We start from the raw sequence: 19932 nt of genomic DNA on the forward strand, positions 1-19932 counted from the left end.
CACACACTCACACACCATGGACAGTTTAGAGATTCCAATCAGCCTACTACATGTCTCTTTGGACTGGGGGATATTCAGAAAAATCATATCCATTGCAGAAATTCAGGTTTCATTAAAATTGTATTAGTATTGTTCTGTTTTAGGATTTAAAAAGTGATACAGATGATTTCTTGATCATTTCTTTTTAAACTACTGTGTAAAAGTCTTAAACACATGCAAGAAAATACTGTAAAGCAACAATGCCTTGAAAAATAACGAAATGTTATATTTCTGCATAAAAACATTATAAGCAAATTAACTAGTACTTTCTTGCATCTTGGAGAATCTTTGACGGTTCTTGATGGAGACTTTTACTGCTGCATTTGCTTCTTTTTTTCATACAAAACCCAGCAGACTTTGTTATGATTTTTTATCTGAAACCCAAAAAATTACATAATATTTTTGTTTTCTTTACCTTAAAAACAAAAAACACTGTTCCATAACATAAAATTTTTTGGAAAAATAACATTTCGTAACTAGGCTTATTGATCCCTAAATAAATAAATAAAAAAAATTAAATTATTAATCATTTAAAAGAGTAATAATTTGTACATTTTGTTGTGATTAATCACAATTAATCACTTTTTTTCTTCATAAAACTAAAGCTTGTATCATCAAGGCTCTCAGATTGAAAAGCTTGAAAGACTTGAATGGTGTGTTTGTCTTCTACTATCCCATTAGACAAGCGTTAGCTACCTTCTCACTTACAAGTTTCATTATTTGCCCACGACTCCCAAACTCTTGTAATACAGACTGTCGAGGTCCTGTGTGGATAATGTCGGTAGGGTGTTTAGCTTTGAGGTGATATGTCAAAAACGACTCGCTTTGTAAACAGTGCAGATTACTTTTGTTTTCTCCAAAGAGTTCCGCCTGGCAACTTTTTTTAAAGTAAAACTTTCAATCTAAAACTTCTTCTTTGTCCTTATCCATCTTTATCCAGTATGTCTGAGTTTGGAAGCACACATCCGTGGAAGTCATAGTTCATAAGTCAGCTGTCACAGGAAGTAAACAAAATGTATATTTTTTATATATATATATATATATATATATATATATATATATATATACTTCCTATGTATCCCTACTTAATTTTGACTCAAATGAGTAGTTTGTGCTTAATTAGCTTCTTCTCCAAACGATATACGAATGATTGAGATCTACAAGTTGTTGTTAATTACACCTGCTATTAGATTTCATATACATCTTCAAAAGCACTACTAATTACGTTATTAATAATGTAGGCTAAAATAAATTCTCTCTGATGGACAAAAGACTGCAAACCATAAACTGCATCTATGCAATGGGCTAGAAAGAAATCTACCCCAAATTCTAGTATATATATTGTGTGTATATTTTTGCTTATGACATTTGGTGGTGGTGGTGGTGCTCTTGGAGCCAAAACTCCAAGACTTTTATAAGATATAATTATATAAGATATATATGTTATTGCTAAAATATAGCTTCATTTTTTTTTTAGGTATTTTGAGGTATTAAGAGGCTCAGCCATGAGAATCCATTCACCATGTGGCCCGGCCAGGATGTAATGTATAACTGAATCCAAAGATTACTTGTTACGGGTTTAATATGTGTAAATTATTCAGATATGCATAAGTGTTATACATATTTTCTGTAGGTGTATTAATTTTGATGAAGATGATTTATCAGTGTAATACTCACTGACAAATGCACTCTCTTTCTCTACCAGTTAAGTAGCATTTTATGCTACTTTTTGTAAAACGATATTAGGCTCTCCTCATTTCTAAAGGAAAAATTACACAAATATAATAATCTTCATGGTTTCGTGACTGCAAATTCCCAACTGGCCAACAAATATGAAAAGCTACAAATATTTAAGGTTAGATGTGAGGTGTGGTGTCACTGCTGTTGTTCTTCATCTGAAGGTCTTCATTCACATGGAATGCAAAAAAAAAAAAATTAATAGTAAAATTAAGAAAATAATATATTAGATTACCGGAATGTTAAAATCCCTAAGATTTTTTGTGACCACTTATGAGATGGTTGAAACATGAAAAAGGCAAAGACTAGAGTGAACCTTGGGATGGGAGTAAAATCTCCCACTCCATGCTGCTGATGTTGTGAGTTCTTTAAAAACCCTGCAGTCTATAGCAGGTCAGGAGGTAAGCCAGTGCTCCGAATAAGACCTTCAGGCAAATCAATAATGTTCTACAGTGGTCAACTTTCAGCTCTTTGCAGGAACTCCCGAGTGGTGCAATTGAAAATAAAAAAGTTCGCTCTATTGCGTGAAGATCACAGGTTCATAGCCGGATGATGCCCTCACCCTTCGTGCCTTAATTAGCCCTGCTCTCTGGATGATAACATCACTCTCTCTCTTGTTGATTATAGTGACAGAAGCCAATCATAGGCGTCTGTGAGATCACAGCAGATGGCGATTAATGTCTCCTCAAAGTGTGTTCGGAGGCATGTAGATCCCTCACTCCTCCCACTTGTGCGATATGAGAGAACAGTGGGTGGTAATTGGCAAGGACTAAAACCGGGAAGAAAAAAAAAAAACTTTCAGTTCTCCTCCTTTCATCAGCATGACGATCAGTGTTATCGGTTTTCTGTTTAGCATATCACTTTCAATATGCTACTGCATCAAAACAATTTACCACTTCCATGTCAGAGCATTCTGCAATTAATTACCTTTCCCAAATAAAATGCATAATGCATACAAAACCTAATTCCAAGCCATTAAACTCAGGGATGAAAGATAATGCTTTAATGAATGGACAATCTTTCAGCCAAAAGGGAAATGATTTATGTATCATACAAGGTTGTAGCGCAGTTAGTGTTAAATAATAAGTGTTAAAACTCTTAACAAAGGAATCATTTATCCTCAGCACTAACATGGCATAGGAATGTTATATAACCCTAAACTGCATTAATATTAAAACCCATGATAATACATTAAACCCACACCAACACTGAAAGACAAAGTAAGACATTAACACATAGCTGCACATAACACACACAGCTGTTAAGTGAGTCATAATATGAGTCAAATCATTTCTTTAACCCCTTCGATTCCCATGTCGAATAACTGAGATAACTGTGAAAACTTGATACTTTGCTCAAACAAAACAAATTCCTCAAAAATGATTTAGGTTTTAACCTCAAAGGGAGTCACATCAAGGGCGCAAATACTCAACAGTTATTTATTACCAATGCATGAATTGCTTGGGCATGCTTGCCATCACAATTTGCCTTGCACGAGCATCAAGAATTGTTGACACGTGGCTGCATTAATGTGAACTGCCGACTAGAACTTTGTTTCAAATTCATATTCTGATTAAGTGGATCATCTGTCTCAATTAAAAGTTGAAGCACTGACAGACATTCATAATCTGAAACTCGGCTTCCATTATAGGGTTCAAAGACCTAATGGCGTACCAATAAAATCATAATTTTTCAGCTGTGAAATTCTGTTTGAGAGAGAGAGTGTGTGTGAAGCTGTCACCACAGCTGAGAGCTTCACAATGCCACAGTGATGTCCTTTATGGCCTCGTAGTCAAATCCTAAAAACATGACAGCTTTTCACACGCGGTGAGAGAAAAATGACACAATGATAATGTTGTGTTTTCAGCACAGAGTGAGGGGTAAAAAAAAAATAACAACGGAAAAAAAAAAAAAAAAAAAACCCAGAGAAAATGCACTCTCTTCAAAATGCCCTGCTCTTTCAGGCAGAACTCATGGCTTTTGGCTTGGCTGAAGTCTGCCACCCTTCATTTGCTTTGGCAGGACTGAAATGGCTTTTCTTCAGGGAATAGATAAATCACAGCAGCACATCTGCAGGCGTGTACACAGAAGAGTGGACACAAACAGCATTGCCTATTAGAATCAAGGAAAATACTAATAATACTAGGTCACATTATTTTGAAAAAGATCACAGCTTCATGCGGCACAGCAGCCCAATTTCCACTACAGCATAGTGTCTGCTTATTACTTTCAGGGTTTTTCCTGTCTAGGAATAAGCAACTACGGAAAAAATATACAAATGTAGTGCTCTTTTGGGTCTCGTTTATCAGTAAGCTGTGTATAAACAAGTAAATGGTGACTAAAGAGTGAAAAGGTTTGAAAGAGGGCAGAGCATGCTAAATCTTCCAGTAATGTAGCTCAGCCACTACAGCTTATCAACCCATACTAGCACTTCCTACTTTTAAAGTATACAGCGCTATTTCTTTTTCATTTTACTATTTCTTTTGTCCTAACTCAACAAAAAGGACGTCTTAATTGCGGAGCGCTTCATTTGGAAAGGACTGAATTTCACAAAATTTTCATTAACTCATATTGTGCAATCAATATAAATGAGCAATTTAAAGTTGACAGTAAAATCTATATAGAAAATTGCTCAAAAAAAAAACTCACTCATGCTGATGTTATGATTTGATTTTCATCAGTGAATCTTCTTCTATGTCAATTTACACAGATTGCATCAGATATGAACGATGTTCCCAAATAACTGGATGTGTAGATCAGTTCCATGTGATTCAATTGAATAACATTAACACAGATTTATATCCAACAAGATATGAGTGTGTATTTTCACAGCTCTGAATAAAGTCAGAGCTTACACCTGAGCTGAGAATCAAACTCACAAAACGGGTGATACAACAGACACATTACCACTACACTATACTACCATGCATGCTTTAAATATCTAAATTGAACACTATAGTTATATTTCATATCAGCACCAGCATCCCCACAATGTATCTGGTCTAGGTTACTACTACACTCACTCTCCATCATTCGATCTAGTAATTATAACTTGCTTAAAGTTCTTATTATTAGTATAAGTGATGAAATCATGATTTTGTTACACATATTATTTTTAATATTTTATCATAGTTTAACCATATATCATTTAGCATTTTTTTGTGTACATGCCTCTCGAACAAATTCTGAATAAATATATTTGTATCTGCTGACTGCTCTAGACAATTAGCAACTTGACGACAACACTGAATTCAAACCAATGTGCCAATATATTCTAATCACGACATGGCATCCAGAAAGCACATCAAAATAGCTCAGTTTCATAAATTCCATCTTATCAAAAATATAAAATTGGATCCTAATTGCAGTGTAGCCTATTTCAACAACTTTCAACCTCATTTTGCCTCATTTTAAGCCCTGCATTCATCCAAAAAGCTATTAAAAGCCCCTTTTTGTGGGCATGGTATACTGTCCTATCAATACCACGCTATCCATACCTGCAACCTCTGATGATCCTAAAATCCCTAACCCATGATCACTAGTCAACCACAATCTCCTTTCACACTCGCCAGATTACTAATGAAACCCTTTTTTGCAATCACCTCCCACTGTGCAAAGTCTTGCTCCTGTATTGATTACAACCTTTTGATCTCTGACTGCTGTTTTGACCGCAGCCTGCTTATCACTTACCGATTAGCCTTGTCTAGTTTGTGCCCACTTGCTAATCACCTGATTTGCTAATTACCTCTCTCATTGTGAGGGTTGTCTATGCCTTTTGTTTCTCAACACTCAATCGTCAGAAGTCAATCGTCGTAGCTGCTGCTCAGGCAGTATAAGCTCAACACACTATGAGGAGAGCTCTAATCAGGTCTTCAAGGAGTTATTTTGTGATGGTTGTGGCCAGAAGTGCTTGATTTTTTAAACTTGGATTTTTTTTTGTGCCTTCTTTGTGGAAAACTACAGCATTCTTGCTTCAAACTACTACCAGGACTTATGTAATTACTTTTTATGATAGCTGTACTCATGTTTGAAGGGGGCTTTGGCTGAATGTAAGTTGTAATGTTTCTTGGCCCAAAATCTGTAGATAATGTGTGGAACAATTGCAGGCTCCTCTGAATATCGCAGAATTTGCTTGGTTTGTATTCATTTCTGTGATTGCAAAACTACAAAATCCTGGAGGACTGACTAACAGGCCAATTCTGTAACAAAAGTCTGTAATTTGATAACGTTCCACTGTTTAACAGGTCACACATTAATGCCACCCATAATGTCAGCTGCCATCTTTGGCATTAAAATGCAGCAAGAAGTGCAAATCTTTTTAAATTCAACAAAATGAATGATCACATTTATCTCCTTAACCCATAGCTTTTTGCTATAAAGTTATAATTCCACTTCCCACTAATCTCCTTCTGATTTTGCTTAATTTACCCCATAAACCTCTATTATTCATGTGGTTAAATTATTAACCAACTTTCTCTTTATACTTGACCCAGGCCAGCTCTGTATTTTATAGCCAGACAGATCAATGGATTAAAAACACAGTATGTCATATTTAATTATCCATCCTTTACATATGAATAATATTAAACATAAATGGCAGAAACCCTTCATATGGGAGATTACAGGTGTGGGGATAGTGTTAGTTTAAATTGAGATTAAGGCTATTTAATAAGGACATAACTTGTTTTTATTCCAACAATATGTTTAACACCTTAAGAATTTAATATTTATTAGGAAATTAATTGCATGATACCAATTAATTTAATAGCAGCTAATACTGTTGAAGATTTGACTTGTACAAGTCTGATTAGTGAACACAAAATTAAGGTTGCACCAGTGCAGGCTTGCATTAAGTGTTAAGAGGGTGAATTCATAAATTCTTAATTCCTAATACAGCAAAAACTGGCCCGCAATATTAACAATATTAACACAAGAAAGGAATTTTATTTTATATTCTCTCATTTTTGTGAACAAACTAATGGATCTGCATTTCCAGTCACTGCTATAGCAATAGCTGGCTTATGTTACCATGTTCTATATGTTTTCCATGCTCATTTCATTACCTAATGATTTAGTGCTGCTTACAAAAATTACACTGCCACATCTAATACTATTTTATTTCAATCCCATTTGCAGTGTATAGTCAACTAGGCCTGTGAGATATAACAATATTGTCTGTATTTGATATTACAATTCCAAGAAATCCATACATGTACTCTGATTATATTAGATTAGATTAGATTGCCAACCCTTGTGCATGTTTTGTAGGGGCGCTACAATTTAATAATTTGATTCAGTCACTTATAAAAATGCAAAAAGATTAGTATATTCCCCCAGGAAAATAAGAGATGAGCCAGTTGACATATAAATCTGAAATGATTTGCAGAGCTGTTTTAAACTCTCTGATATTAGCTACCGCCACCTGGAAGCCCCGTCCATTTTCCCACTATTTCACACGCTCTCGTTCACACCCTTTTAGGTTTTGAGTTGATTAATATGAAATAGATTTAATCAAGGTATGTTTGACTTCACTAACATTAGACAAGTATAAAAAAAAAATGCTAATGGCATTGATAATTAGAAAGTGTTGACGGTGATGGTGGTTTCTTGTGTCCTGCCCAGGTCAAAAGAAACTCAGACACAGTCAGATAACAGATTTGAGCAAAAGATCAACGGCAATGTTGGATATGTAGATATTAGTCGTAATTTCTGAGCATTATAAAGGATTTTTGTTGTTTTTTTACTATTTAATGCCTACAGTTCCTAATATTCATTTTCAGGTGATAATATTATTCTGTGACCCGCTACTCTTTGTAAACTTAAAATAGTGAAATTTTTCTCTCATATGCTATAATTTCTGGACAATTACAATTAAAATTGCAAGTAGGGAAAAACCCATATCACACAAAGCCTTCAGAATGTATTAGAAAACGTATACAAACAAATAGGGGCTGCATCCAAGAAAATCATCCATACCCACTGAAATATGGTGGCAGATCAATAATGTTGCAGCAGGTGGTTCGGTAGCTATTGAGAAGATTACTGAAGCAGTACCAGGATATTTTAGCTACGAACCAGGTTTCCTTTTCCAGGAGGTTAAAACTTAGTCTTCGATAAGCAAATATGTAAAATAACACAGAGATTGTTGCTGGAACACAAAGCAGCAATTTGTAATGGCAATCTTAGTCTTCGGATTTAAACTCTGTTGAAACCCAATGGTCTGAAATGAGCAGAATAGAAGACTGAAATTTTCTGCATGCAGTCCAAGCTCCCTCTACAAGCTTGTTTGACCTTGGTAGAGTCTCACTGCTGTTATTCCCTCTAGGAGAGATGTCATCAAATATTAACTATTAGGGGAGAACATAAATAAGAAATTAAAAACAAAAGTTTAATTATTTGATGTTACAGAGGTTACAGGTTCTCTAGAATTAAATTCTCATGTGGAATCAGAAACACATGGATCACGGATCACTGGACTAAAATTAGCACTGTAGCGCTTGCTCATAGCTTTAAATCTTTTCTAAAGCTGTCCAAAAAGCTCTTTTCTTGTCAAATTCATGGCACAGTCACACACAGAGCAAACAGACAAACCATGGTAATAACTTTCCTCCACCAGCTAAGAAGCCTCTCAATCCCTTTCACATAAAATGTTGAAATTAGGGGATTCAAGGACTTCTTGGGTTTTCAAATGATTTGATTTCTCTGACCTTTTCCTCAGGCACTACTAAAACACTCACTCCAAAACTGACTCGTGGTTCTAAAATTAATTATGGTTGATGGATGCTGTTACAAATGAACACTTTTATATCTAATGAGAATTTGTAGAGATGAGTTATTTTCTACCTTTATACATATATCATTATGCAGTGCAGCAGTACTTCAGCTACTAGCTAGTGTTGAGTATTTAAATCCCAGGATTTTAAGTTGTCCCTTCTGGCATCCATGACCCTATTTCCCTTATTTATCCCTTAACTACTTGGTTATATTCCTGGAAGGTATTTGTTTTGCTCAGAAGATTTCTCTAGATTAAATCTAATGCCTAAAGAAAAAATAATAATAATAATAATAATAATAATCCGTGACAGTCTTGAGTGCCAGTGAGTTGACATGGAATGACCTGTACTTTGTCTATTAACACACGCTGCACTTCTAAAATTCAAGGTGACAAATAGTCTTTAAAGAATTCCAAAACCCAGCATATGGACCTTGGCATCCGGCATAGAGACAGGTGGCTCTGCAGTTTGGGATAAACGTTAAAAAAAAATACATCTGCTCGAGTCAGGTAGCACTTTGAGGAAAGGGAAGCTTACTGTCATATGGGCCCTGTCACAGACAGAATTAAGGTCCACTCGAGAGGTGCAAAGAGCAACACTCTGGGCTGACAGATGGTATGACACATCTAATTCACACGAGGGAGGACTTGGAGTGGAAAACGGAGAAAGAAATGAGATTCCGAGAGTCACTTAAGTGCCAGTGCACATACTAAACCTAATGTAGTGCGCTGATTTAAGATTTCCAAGTCAAATGTCAAGAATTGCAATTGTGCTGATTTCATTACGGCATCTAAGATTGAGTGGCACTAAAGTGACTGTTATTGCAAGGTGGCCTGGTCTGGTGAAGCAGAGACCATTCTGTGCGATTGGTGGAATCTTAACCTCTTTCTAAGGCTGTTTTTTCTTTCTTTTTTTTAAATTTCCCCTCACTTCATTACTGTAAGGAGAGAGAGAGAGAAGGCAATATAAAAGACAGGAAGGCTGTTTCTACAACTAGTGATTCTAACAAAGTGTTCTGATTGATGTATGCTTACATTAAAGCCATGATTCGCTCAGTAGCAGTTGATGTAACAATAACATTATTTTTTATTTCAATAAAAGAGGTAAGCATATATTGGAGAAGTGGTCAGGATGTCATTTACATTAATTAATATGAATTTTTGACTGATAATGGCTGATAATGTTGAAAAATAAAAGCAGGCCAATGCCAGTACTTTAGTGTGTTGCTACACTTACTTAAGGCTATAATAAGGCCACAGGGTTTGAACAAGTACTTTTATGATGTTTCTTAAAGGTCATCCAACTGAGTGCATTTCTGAAGTATGGAAAAAAAAACAAACTCTATTTATAAAATGTGCAGTTAGTACATATGACAGGTCAACAAAAAGTCTAGTTATCTGTTTATTTTCCAATTAAATCTTACATTAAACCTAAAAAAAGCATGATTTTTTTAAAACTGAAATCATTCATTCATTAATTATCACCATTCATTTTCAGTAACTGCTTTATCCTGGTCAGACTCACAGTTGAAACAGATTCACAGTGGTTCCGGAGCCAATCCCAGGAAACACCAGATGGGAATACACCCAGGATGAGAAGCCAGTCCAATACAGTCCACCATGCATGAACACAATCACACACTCCTTCACGCCTATAAACAATTTAGCATTTTCAGTCTACCAACTAGCATGTCTTGGGGAGGTGAGAGGAAACCGGAAAAACCCAGACAAATCTCGCATGAACAAGGGTAGAACATACAAGCCTCAACACAGACGTTAATCCATGCTCAGGATCTTACTGGAGACGCTGCAGCTGTGAGGCAGCACTGCTACCCGCTGTGTCACCATGCCGAAAACAGCATAATGAAAATTTAAAGAGTCCCTTTTTTAGTCACACTGGATGGCAATAAAATCTACTGCATAGTTGAGTCAAGTTCATTTATTTGAACTTCATCTAACAATCCAGGAAGCATGGGACAATAGAACACAACTGTAAGCCTGGGGTCACATTTTGAGAGACTCAACATGGAAAAACTGCTTATTATTTTTCCATAGTATTTCGGAGTAGCCTGAATAATTTGGATGCTTGAGCATTTGTTCATTGAAAGGCAGGCAGTGAAATAATAGTTTCCCCATTCAATCTATATATGTATATAAAACTCATGTCATGTGACCTAAACCTTGTTCTACCAGTGATCATAAAAAAAAACCCATCAGCTATGAGTCAATATATATCACTGAATTATAATCAATTTATTTATAAATACAAAAAGCTGATTGAATTATTGCCTAAATACAACAACAACAACAAAAAAACATTAGCTGTTCAATGAAGTACAACATTCCCTCCAGATACATACCACTCCAAGACTACCAGACTCGGCTGATTTTCTTTCACCCTGCCTCCAATATTTTAAATTGATTACTATACACTAAGGACATCAAATTTGTCCAATTAATTGTATTTCAAATTTCAATTTCTTAAAATTTTTGAATGCACTGAACGTATTAATTCCTTACTGCCACAGAGAGACATAACGTTGCCTTCTCAACAGTTTTGAACAACAGCATTTCTTTTTGGCAAGTTGTCAACATAAAGCTTTTGTGCACTGGTGTCATCAAGGGCTGATCTGCTGGATTTTGTTCAAAAGAACAACACTAGTAGCACGCGCTGCCTTTTGAGAAAGCTAGCAGCCTGTCTTCAGTGGTATAATCAAATAGGCAGAGGACAGGATTTGTCAACATTGTGCCCTTATGTTCACTTTTCTCATTTGGTTTGAAGCAAATGTTCTAGATAAAGCAAATTTATTATTAGTAGTAGTAGTATTACATGGGCTAGCTGACTAATACAGTCAACGTTAACTAGTTGTGGTTAAAGAAAGCGGGCTTTATTCAAGAATTCAAATAATCAAAATTTTATTGTCATTATGTTAGGTACAAACAAAATCTGTTGGTGGCATCCCGAGCCAATCCTATTAAAACAGTACAAATTTGCAAGGTTCCAAAATGACCGATAGCAATAGCAATTACACCAGCAATTAGCAATTCAGGTGAAGTGAATCAGACCTATGATCTCATCATCATGGCACCTGTTAATGGGTGGGATATATTAGGCAGCAAGTCAACATTTTGTCCTCAAAGTTGATGTGTTAGAAGCAGGAAAAATGGACTAGCGTAAGGATTTGAGCGAGTTTGATGAAGGACCAACTTGTGATGGCTAGACCACTGGATCAGAGCATCTCCAAAACTGCAGCTCTTGTGGGATGTTCCCGGTCTGCAGTGGTCAGTATCTATCAAAAGGGGTCCAAGGAAGGAACAGTGGTGAACCGGCGACAGGATCATTGCTCATTGATGCACGTGGAGAGCGAAGGCTGGCCCGTGTGATCCGATCCAACAGACGAGCTACTGTTGCTCAGATTGCTGAAGACGTTAATGCTGGTTCTAATAGAAAGGTGTCAGAATACTATATTACAGGATGGGTCAGGGCTGTTTTGACAGCAAAAGGGAGACCAACACAATATTGGCAGGTGGTCATAATGTGAATATGACTACTTGTCATCGCACCCACTGGTGCTTGTTGAACATCCTATTACACATCTAGTCCCCATTGCCCTTTTGCAGTATTAAAAAAAATAAACTCTTCTGAGCAGACTTTCCACTAGATTTTGGAGTCCATTCAGACAGAAAAGCATTAGGGAGGTCATGCACCGGGGATGGTCAAGAGACCTGGGATGCTGTCAGTTTATACTAAAGTGTTCAGTGGGGTTGAGGTCAGGGCATGTGTGTTCTTCCACTCTGACCTTGGTAAACCGTGTCTTCATGGAGCTCGCTTTGTGCACAGGGGCATTGTCTCGCTGAAAAGGTTTGAGCCTCTTAGTTCCAGTGAAAGGAAAATTGTAATTCTACAACACATTCTATACAATTGTCTGAGCCAACTCTACCAAATACAGGTGTGATGGTCAGATGTCCACTTAATTTTAGCCATACAGTGTATGAAGCCAAAGAGTCAAAGCTTTCTTATGCTTTAATTGGTCGTTGCCACTTTAATATCACTTTGCATGAAGTGGAGAGGTGTTCACCCGTTTCGGAAAAATTCTTGCAGTATTTCTTTTGTTGTCTTTTATAGCTAAATAAAATCTAAATGCGGTAAACTCCTTCCACTGTAGACTAGTGAATTCTGCTGGGACCAGTGTTGTGAGAAAGAGCAAATCAATGGAATAAAAAGAGAACTGTTTTGGAAACATGCACAAAATCCACAGAGATGAAGGCCCATCTGGATGCATATGAATTTGACAGAATTTGGAAAAAATATTTGATTTGCAGTTCAGTAAGCAATCTCAATATCTTCAATAAAGTACAGTAAGCAGAATAATAAGCTTGTGGGAACCTCATACTAAAATGTTTTTTTGGGGGGAGTTTTTTTTTTTATTTATTATGTAAATATGAAGCAAAAGTGCAGATGTGGCTCTTTATCAGACCCATTAGTCCTTCTATTTAATATTAGGGACCCATGTGTACAGATTATTAGAAGACACTTGCATGTTCTTTCCTTCATCATGATATTTATTTGATTTGGTATAATAATTTTATACCAAAAACAGACCATAGACAATGTTATTAATTTGTTAATATGCCCTCCAGGGCTTGATGAATGCCTATCACTGTATAAAAAAATATTTTTTTTTATTTGTTTGTTGGAAGGAAAACTCAAGAAAAATTGTCAAATGCATTAATTAAACCTTTCCGAGTTCTAAAATAAATACACATCTTGAGAAAAATAGAGAAACAGTACTGTATACAGATGAAGCTGGGAAATGGTGCAACTTATGACCTTAGGCAGCTTTATTTAAAAAAGAAAAAAGAGAACACTTCCATAGCTGTCTTTTTTTTTTTTTTTTGTTGCAACAACCACAAACAAAACTTTGCATCTTATTTTATTCCACCCTTCCTTTTGCTTCTATCCTTCTATTCTCAGATTCCTTTCTACAAATCTAAGTGCTTTTAATTGATTTGCTTACTGTCACAGCGTCTACATACATCGGTGTGTGTCTGATATACATTAGATACACTGTATATGAGGAAAAAAATGGGGGCATTCTACACGTATGTGAAATGTATAAAAGGGAATAGTGGATGTGAGCCTGTGTCCTCGCAGCTGAAGATGATACACAACTCAGATCATTGCTCTATTTGATGCCATTTCATGAGTCAGACACAGACTTGTTTGTATATCATTCTGTGCAATCAAATCTGTGCTCGTTTCTATGTAAGTTTGCAGAATAGGGGCCAGATTTTATTATAAAGCAATACTACTAAAGAAAGTCAAAGTTGGTAAAAACCTAATAAACCTCACACCACAATATTAACAACAAATTACACTGGATAGGGGGCAAAACTGACATCATGCTATGCTATGTTTTCCATATAAAACTAATTATATCAAATAGTTTATATCAATTTGGTATATATGAACTGAGAAATCCCAGCCAGTAGACATTTGATTGTGATAATAAAACTGTAATATTAATGTTGAGACAGTTCTACATTCCCCATAACCTGACACACAAACCAGTGATGCAGAAAGTGCAAAAAGAAACAGAGGGCCTATGTTATGTAAGAGCGCTATAAACTTATAAAATCTATGTGCTTTGTAGAAAACCCAGCCGGCTGTAGAAATAGAAATGAACTCAGCAGACAATAAGCTACAGGCTGAGAAACCTCACTGGAACAACATGTGACTGTAAACCACAAATGACAAATGTTATTGTCTTATGCAATTTTTGATTAACACTTGAAGATAAATGAAGGAAGTGTCATACCTTCCTCCGCATCTCCACTTCCTTTCGCTCTAAAACAGGCGTTAATGCATATCTTCACAGTGTGTAAAGTGGTTTTCGAACAAACCCCGTAGAGCTGAATAAGGTCAATGATAACTCCTCTTCTATAAACAGCTCACAATGTACAGTGGGAAAGTATTATATATTAATAGATTGTACTATAATGGAATAACTGATTCAATGTGGACTCCTTTGCTTACACAACAGTTTCTTCCTACTAATGCATTCCTTTTTTTTATGGTACATAAAGTGTGAGAGTCATTACAGCTGTACAGAGGTTTAGTGTTCATCGCAGGCTCCGTTAATCAGACACAAATACAACATTCACACAGGACTTGATTCATTCATCATTAATGTACAAGAGAAGAATACAAGTTTCTCGAGCTCTTTGGTACAGTATTTCTCTGTAGCAGAGATGACAGTCAAAGATTCGAACAAAATGGCACACTGTACTGATAGAAGCCTCTTTTGTATTTCATATGAATAACTTAAGTTATACAAGAACCACCACCGGGGTGGTAATGACATCACATGTTTTATTCCTTTTATACAACAGCAATTTGCCAATCATTACAATTTCAATAAACATCATTGATACATGAATGATTAAGGTATACAGAAAAGGCAGGAAGATAAGAATGCTGTTAGTCTAGCTCTTTTGGTTCGGTATTATGTAAGTGTTCAGTATTTTGCATATAACTCTTAACTCATGACAAAATGGCACAATGAGCTGATGGATAAAAGCCGTTTTGTTTTTCTTATAAATAACTAGTTATGTAAGTTATGTAAGATCCCCCAGCGGGGAGGTAACAACATCATACAAGTTGATTATTTGCCAGTAACCACACATACCCACGTGTTTTAATCCTCTTATACAACAGCAATTTGCCAGGGATTACAATTGCAATAAACATCATAGTTTTACCAAATATGGTTACATTAAGTGCTGTGGTACATCCCTGAGACAAATTAATTCCTGTTATTATCTACATTACAGCAGTATAAACAGCAGTTCCCTCACCAGCTTCTCTGTCCTTCTCTCTTAAGTTGTTAATAAGAAAAATAAATGCAAATCATGTTATCAAGTATCTCTCCATGTTGAAAACCTCTGAAGATTCATCAAATAAACAATTATATTATACTATATTATTATTATAGATTATTAATTTTTGATTCGTTTCCTGTTTATAATTACCTTTAGATGATGGCAAGTGTCTGTCTTTCAAGTCCCTGTGAATGAGCTGTTACTATAGAAACAATAACTTATTCAAACTGCACATTAATATAAACCATAAATAATTTATGGTACAGCTGGTATCACTGTAAAAGATGTGCTGTGGTAGAAAATTAATCAACACCTCCTGATTCAGGAATTTGAAATCTCTGTGGTATAAAGGACATTAATTCATGAGCAAAGAAACTGAGCTACCACTGTCTGCTAGATTAAGGTAAGAATATGATGACCACACATATGGTTCCCTACAAAAATGAAAATGCAAAGATATCAGTATGAACCGTGATCTTCATTCAAAATTTGAAGGCATAAATCATCTTTTAAATACATGAACAACTTCATTCCCTCAAATTTGGCAGCTTTGTTCTAAACTAAATGAGTCTTTGCAGTGTGTTGCTGTGGTTAGAAGGGACCACAGGCCACGCTCTGTTTCAGCTGAGACAGAGCCCCGCTGTGGCTGGCACCATGCTCTGGGCAACAGCACACTCTGAGATGATATAAGTTCACATGCACAAAGGCAGAGAGGAGGATCCTCTCCAACCACAAAGGACTGAGACCGAAGTTGGCAGATACAGAGTGAGTGAGTGCATGTGAGAGTGTGCTTTGGTAGGGACCAAACTTCCACACAAGGATATGAAAATAAAAATTTATGAATCTTTCCCAGCACAAGAAGCATCCTCAAAAAAAACCCTGTAGTTATTATCTAAACCTATGAATAGCCGCTGAGTGGATACCGATATTATGGTTATGATTATATCTGAGCAATAATTAGCTGAATTAATGATTTTTATGAACAGAAGCTCCACAAATGGATATTAAGACGAGTGTGTCTGTGTGTGTGTGTGTGTGTGTGTGTGTGTGTGTGTACAAGAGTGCAAGTGACAGTGTGGGTGGGAGGGAGGCTGAGAGAGTGAGAGAGTCTGTGTGAGAATGTAAGTGATTGAAAAGAGTGTGAAATGAAGTGAGTGTGTACCTGGATCTCTGAATGTGATAGATAGATAGATAGATAGATAGATAGATAGATAGATAGATAAATATATATATATATATATATATATATATATATATATTTACAGAGAGAGATGGACAAAGAGCTAAAGAAAGGATGGGAGAGAAAACCAAAGGATGGGTGGTGTGTGTGTGTGGCGTATTGTGCCAAAATGGTACACTCGATTTGTCCTTAGAGTTCTTATGCAATCACACACATCTCAACAGCTTAGATTCCAGCACGCGGACACCAGTAAAAGAAACACGGCGCGCATCCTTAACATCTTCTTAGAATATCCCTTCGCAATAAAAAAAACACACTGACTCATTTAATGAGTCCAGAGATTCCAAAAAAAAAAAATCTAATTGAGTCTTAAACAGACTCAGCGTTAGCTTTCCGTTGCGCGCGGCATCGCAGCAGAAATGTGAAGAGAAGCACTTACTTTAAGACGGCGCTGTCCCCTTGTCTCACCGTGATGTTGTCCTTTAAATAAGAGTCTCCGCTCCGCGCTGGCACTCCTGCAGGCACAAGGAAGAGCAGTCTCAGAGCCAGAACTGCCAGGCATCTCCAGGGCACAACTACATAACCACATAAGCCCATGTTTGTTTTGTTTTGTTTTTCCCGCTGTTGCCGCACAAAACTTCCCCAACTAAACCGAGCGCGCAAAAAAAAAATCAAATGTGTCCGATATCAGCGGCTTGTCTCCAGTTCAAATTTCCAGCCAGAGCGGTTTTTATCCCAAGCCAAAACAATGTCCTCTTGGATATTCCTCGAAAACTTCCCGATGCCTTCGCCTAGATGAGCTGGATATGAAGGAATGACGCAGAGCTTCACCAAATGCGCCTTCAGTGATGCTCTGATGAAACCACCACTGCACTGAAAATTCCGTTTTATCAAACTGCAAAGCGCATCATTAGAGTCGAAAGCACAAGGCAAGCTGATATTCCCGAGAAGAGAAGAGGCGCAGATGTTCTTCCCGTGGTTAGGTCAGAGGGAGACTGACGGACCATCAGCTGCAGCTCACAGATCTGGACTGGAGCGGAACTGGAGCGCTGAGTGAGCGCACGCGGGAAACGAGAGCGCGCGATTTTTTTTTTCTCTCTCCCCTTTCTTCCCTTTTTTTCTTTTTCTTTTTTTTTTTATCGTGCAGCAGCGGCGGGGGAAAAAAATATCTGCTGAGATCAACCCACGCTAAAGCACGCCACCACAACACTAAACGCGCTCTTTACGTACCCGATCATAACCACGTGTAAAAAGCTCATAAACCATCTTACAGGCCTACATGGTAAATATATTCTGTTCATGTCTAGCCCAGAATGCTTTATGCCTTTTTTATGAGCCCAGTAGAGCGCAGTTAATAGACAATTCATAAAGTCTTATGTAACAGCAGTTCAAAAAGTGTTCTCCCAGGACGCACGGGAATAAATCTGTCACACATCATCGTCCTCTAGTTGAATTTGTCTGGGGAGATCGAGGACCGCTGTAACACTCGTTTTTAAAACAGACACGAGGCATGATGGTGCCAATGACATTGTACATACATAACTGTATATAGTGCAATGAGAACGATATAACATGCATTATATTAAACCCCTATAGGCATCCAGGATAGTAAACCCCATGACCTATTCTTTAAGGCCTATTCATAGTGTGTATAAAATATACAGAGGTTGTCCTATTGTCTATATACCATGGCAACTAAGCTAAATTCTTCTTTATGCTTCTTCTCCAGCCTAGTAACTGCAACACTCCAGACTCCAGCAAGGACAATGCATCTCACTAATCAATCATTTAGTATAGCTGTTTATGAATGTTTTAGGAGGCCACACTGAAAAAAAGATTCTCCCTATCACGTTTATAAAAGTTTCAAGTAAATTGCATTATGGAAGTTTACCAAGGGGGCGTGTTTGTATTTGGAAGTGACATCAGGCCAGGAAGAAAATGTGCTGAATATATGATTGTGCTGATGCTTATCAAGTAAATCAGAAACAGAAGGGGTGTTCAGCACATTTTTCTTCTCGGTCGTCGAGGCACAAGGTGCTCTAAAATGCAGCCGATTGTGACTGACGTCACTTCCAAATACAAACTTATACTCCCACATATACTCCCACCCCCTACGACAGGTTTTTGTGCAAGGCATCGAAAATGCAAATGCAAAGGGAATTGCGATTCCATTTGAATTCTGGCAGGCTCCATATTCAACGCCTAGGAACTGAAATAGCAAACTGGGTAATTGCTATAGCTATTGCGATATGACAGGGTCATAACTCGTATGACATGGGAAATGCAATTGCAAATGGACTTTGCCATTTAAAAATTTGCCAGTAAGTGCAAATGAAAATGCGAATGCATGATTTTTTATTTTCATTTGAATTATGTCACAATCTGTGTGTTCACAAATAGAGAACACAATTGCAAATACAGCTTACAATTAGTTTTGCAAATAGTCCGGAAAATACTGCATAAACAGGCAAAAATAACAAAATGGTGAAAGAGCATTCCCTGGACATGGCATGTGCTAAGAGGTCCAGTGATGTAATTCAGCCATTGCTTGAATAGCTACTTTGGCTGCACACTAACACTTTTATAGGGATTTTATAGGGATGTCATCATTTTGTCCTAGTCGAATGGCTCCCATTATTCGTCTTAATCTATGGATTTGTTTCCGCTTTTTCAGCCCATTGATATGAAGTGACTACATTTCACTATTTTATGCAAAATTCTACTGTGCATCTGTACTTCTCATCACTTTTACAGTTTGAAACCCAATAATTCAGGTTTACACAAATGAATCTCCTTTTATTTAAATTTACACATAGAACACCACCATTTTTCACAAATTGTTTGTGTAAATGTTAATACAAATGAAATACAAGTCAATTTGTTTGCATCCAGCTTGATAAATAAAGTCCATTGTACATGTGCCAGTTTCTGCTTTTGCAAGTTTAAGATTAATGTGTAAACTGAAACAGAGTGAACTATTTTTTGGAACCCTTAGGGTCTATTCCATTCAAATACGGAACTAAACCCTAAAGTGTTTGTGTAGATTGAGTTCATTAGCAATGTGTTTACCTGCTAGTCTTTTCTAAGTGAGCCATCAACGAATTCGAATGACCAATCCATTGTTCAAGATTTATTACCAATTATTGTAGACTTATCACTTTAAAAAAAAACAAAAAAAACATCTGAATTAAAAACAATAATCTGTTATCAACTTTGCTGCAGCTTCACCATGTTAGGGAATATCAGCTTGTCCTTAACTCATTTCTTTCCTGCATATTCATATAATGTGTTCATTACAGTTATAAAGCAGACTCCCATTAAA

General features: G+C 36.7%; 1 protein-coding gene across 1 annotated transcript in view; it reads right to left on the minus strand.

The window, feature by feature from the left end:
* The window catches only part of opcml (opioid binding protein/cell adhesion molecule-like), a 136116-nt gene extending 118446 nt beyond the window's left edge, over positions 1-17670 (minus strand). Inside the window, exon 1 of the mRNA XM_058412715.1 lies at positions 17050-17670. Coding sequence (XP_058268698.1) covers positions 17050-17207 — 158 coding nt within the window. The 5' untranslated portion in view covers positions 17208-17670. The remainder of the gene's footprint in view (positions 1-17049) is intronic.
* Between the last annotated feature and the right edge of the window lie 2262 nt (positions 17671-19932).

Source organism: Hemibagrus wyckioides, linkage group LG16 (genome assembly GCF_019097595.1).
Source record: "Hemibagrus wyckioides isolate EC202008001 linkage group LG16, SWU_Hwy_1.0, whole genome shotgun sequence".
Classification (NCBI taxonomy): domain Eukaryota; kingdom Metazoa; phylum Chordata; class Actinopteri; order Siluriformes; family Bagridae; genus Hemibagrus; species Hemibagrus wyckioides.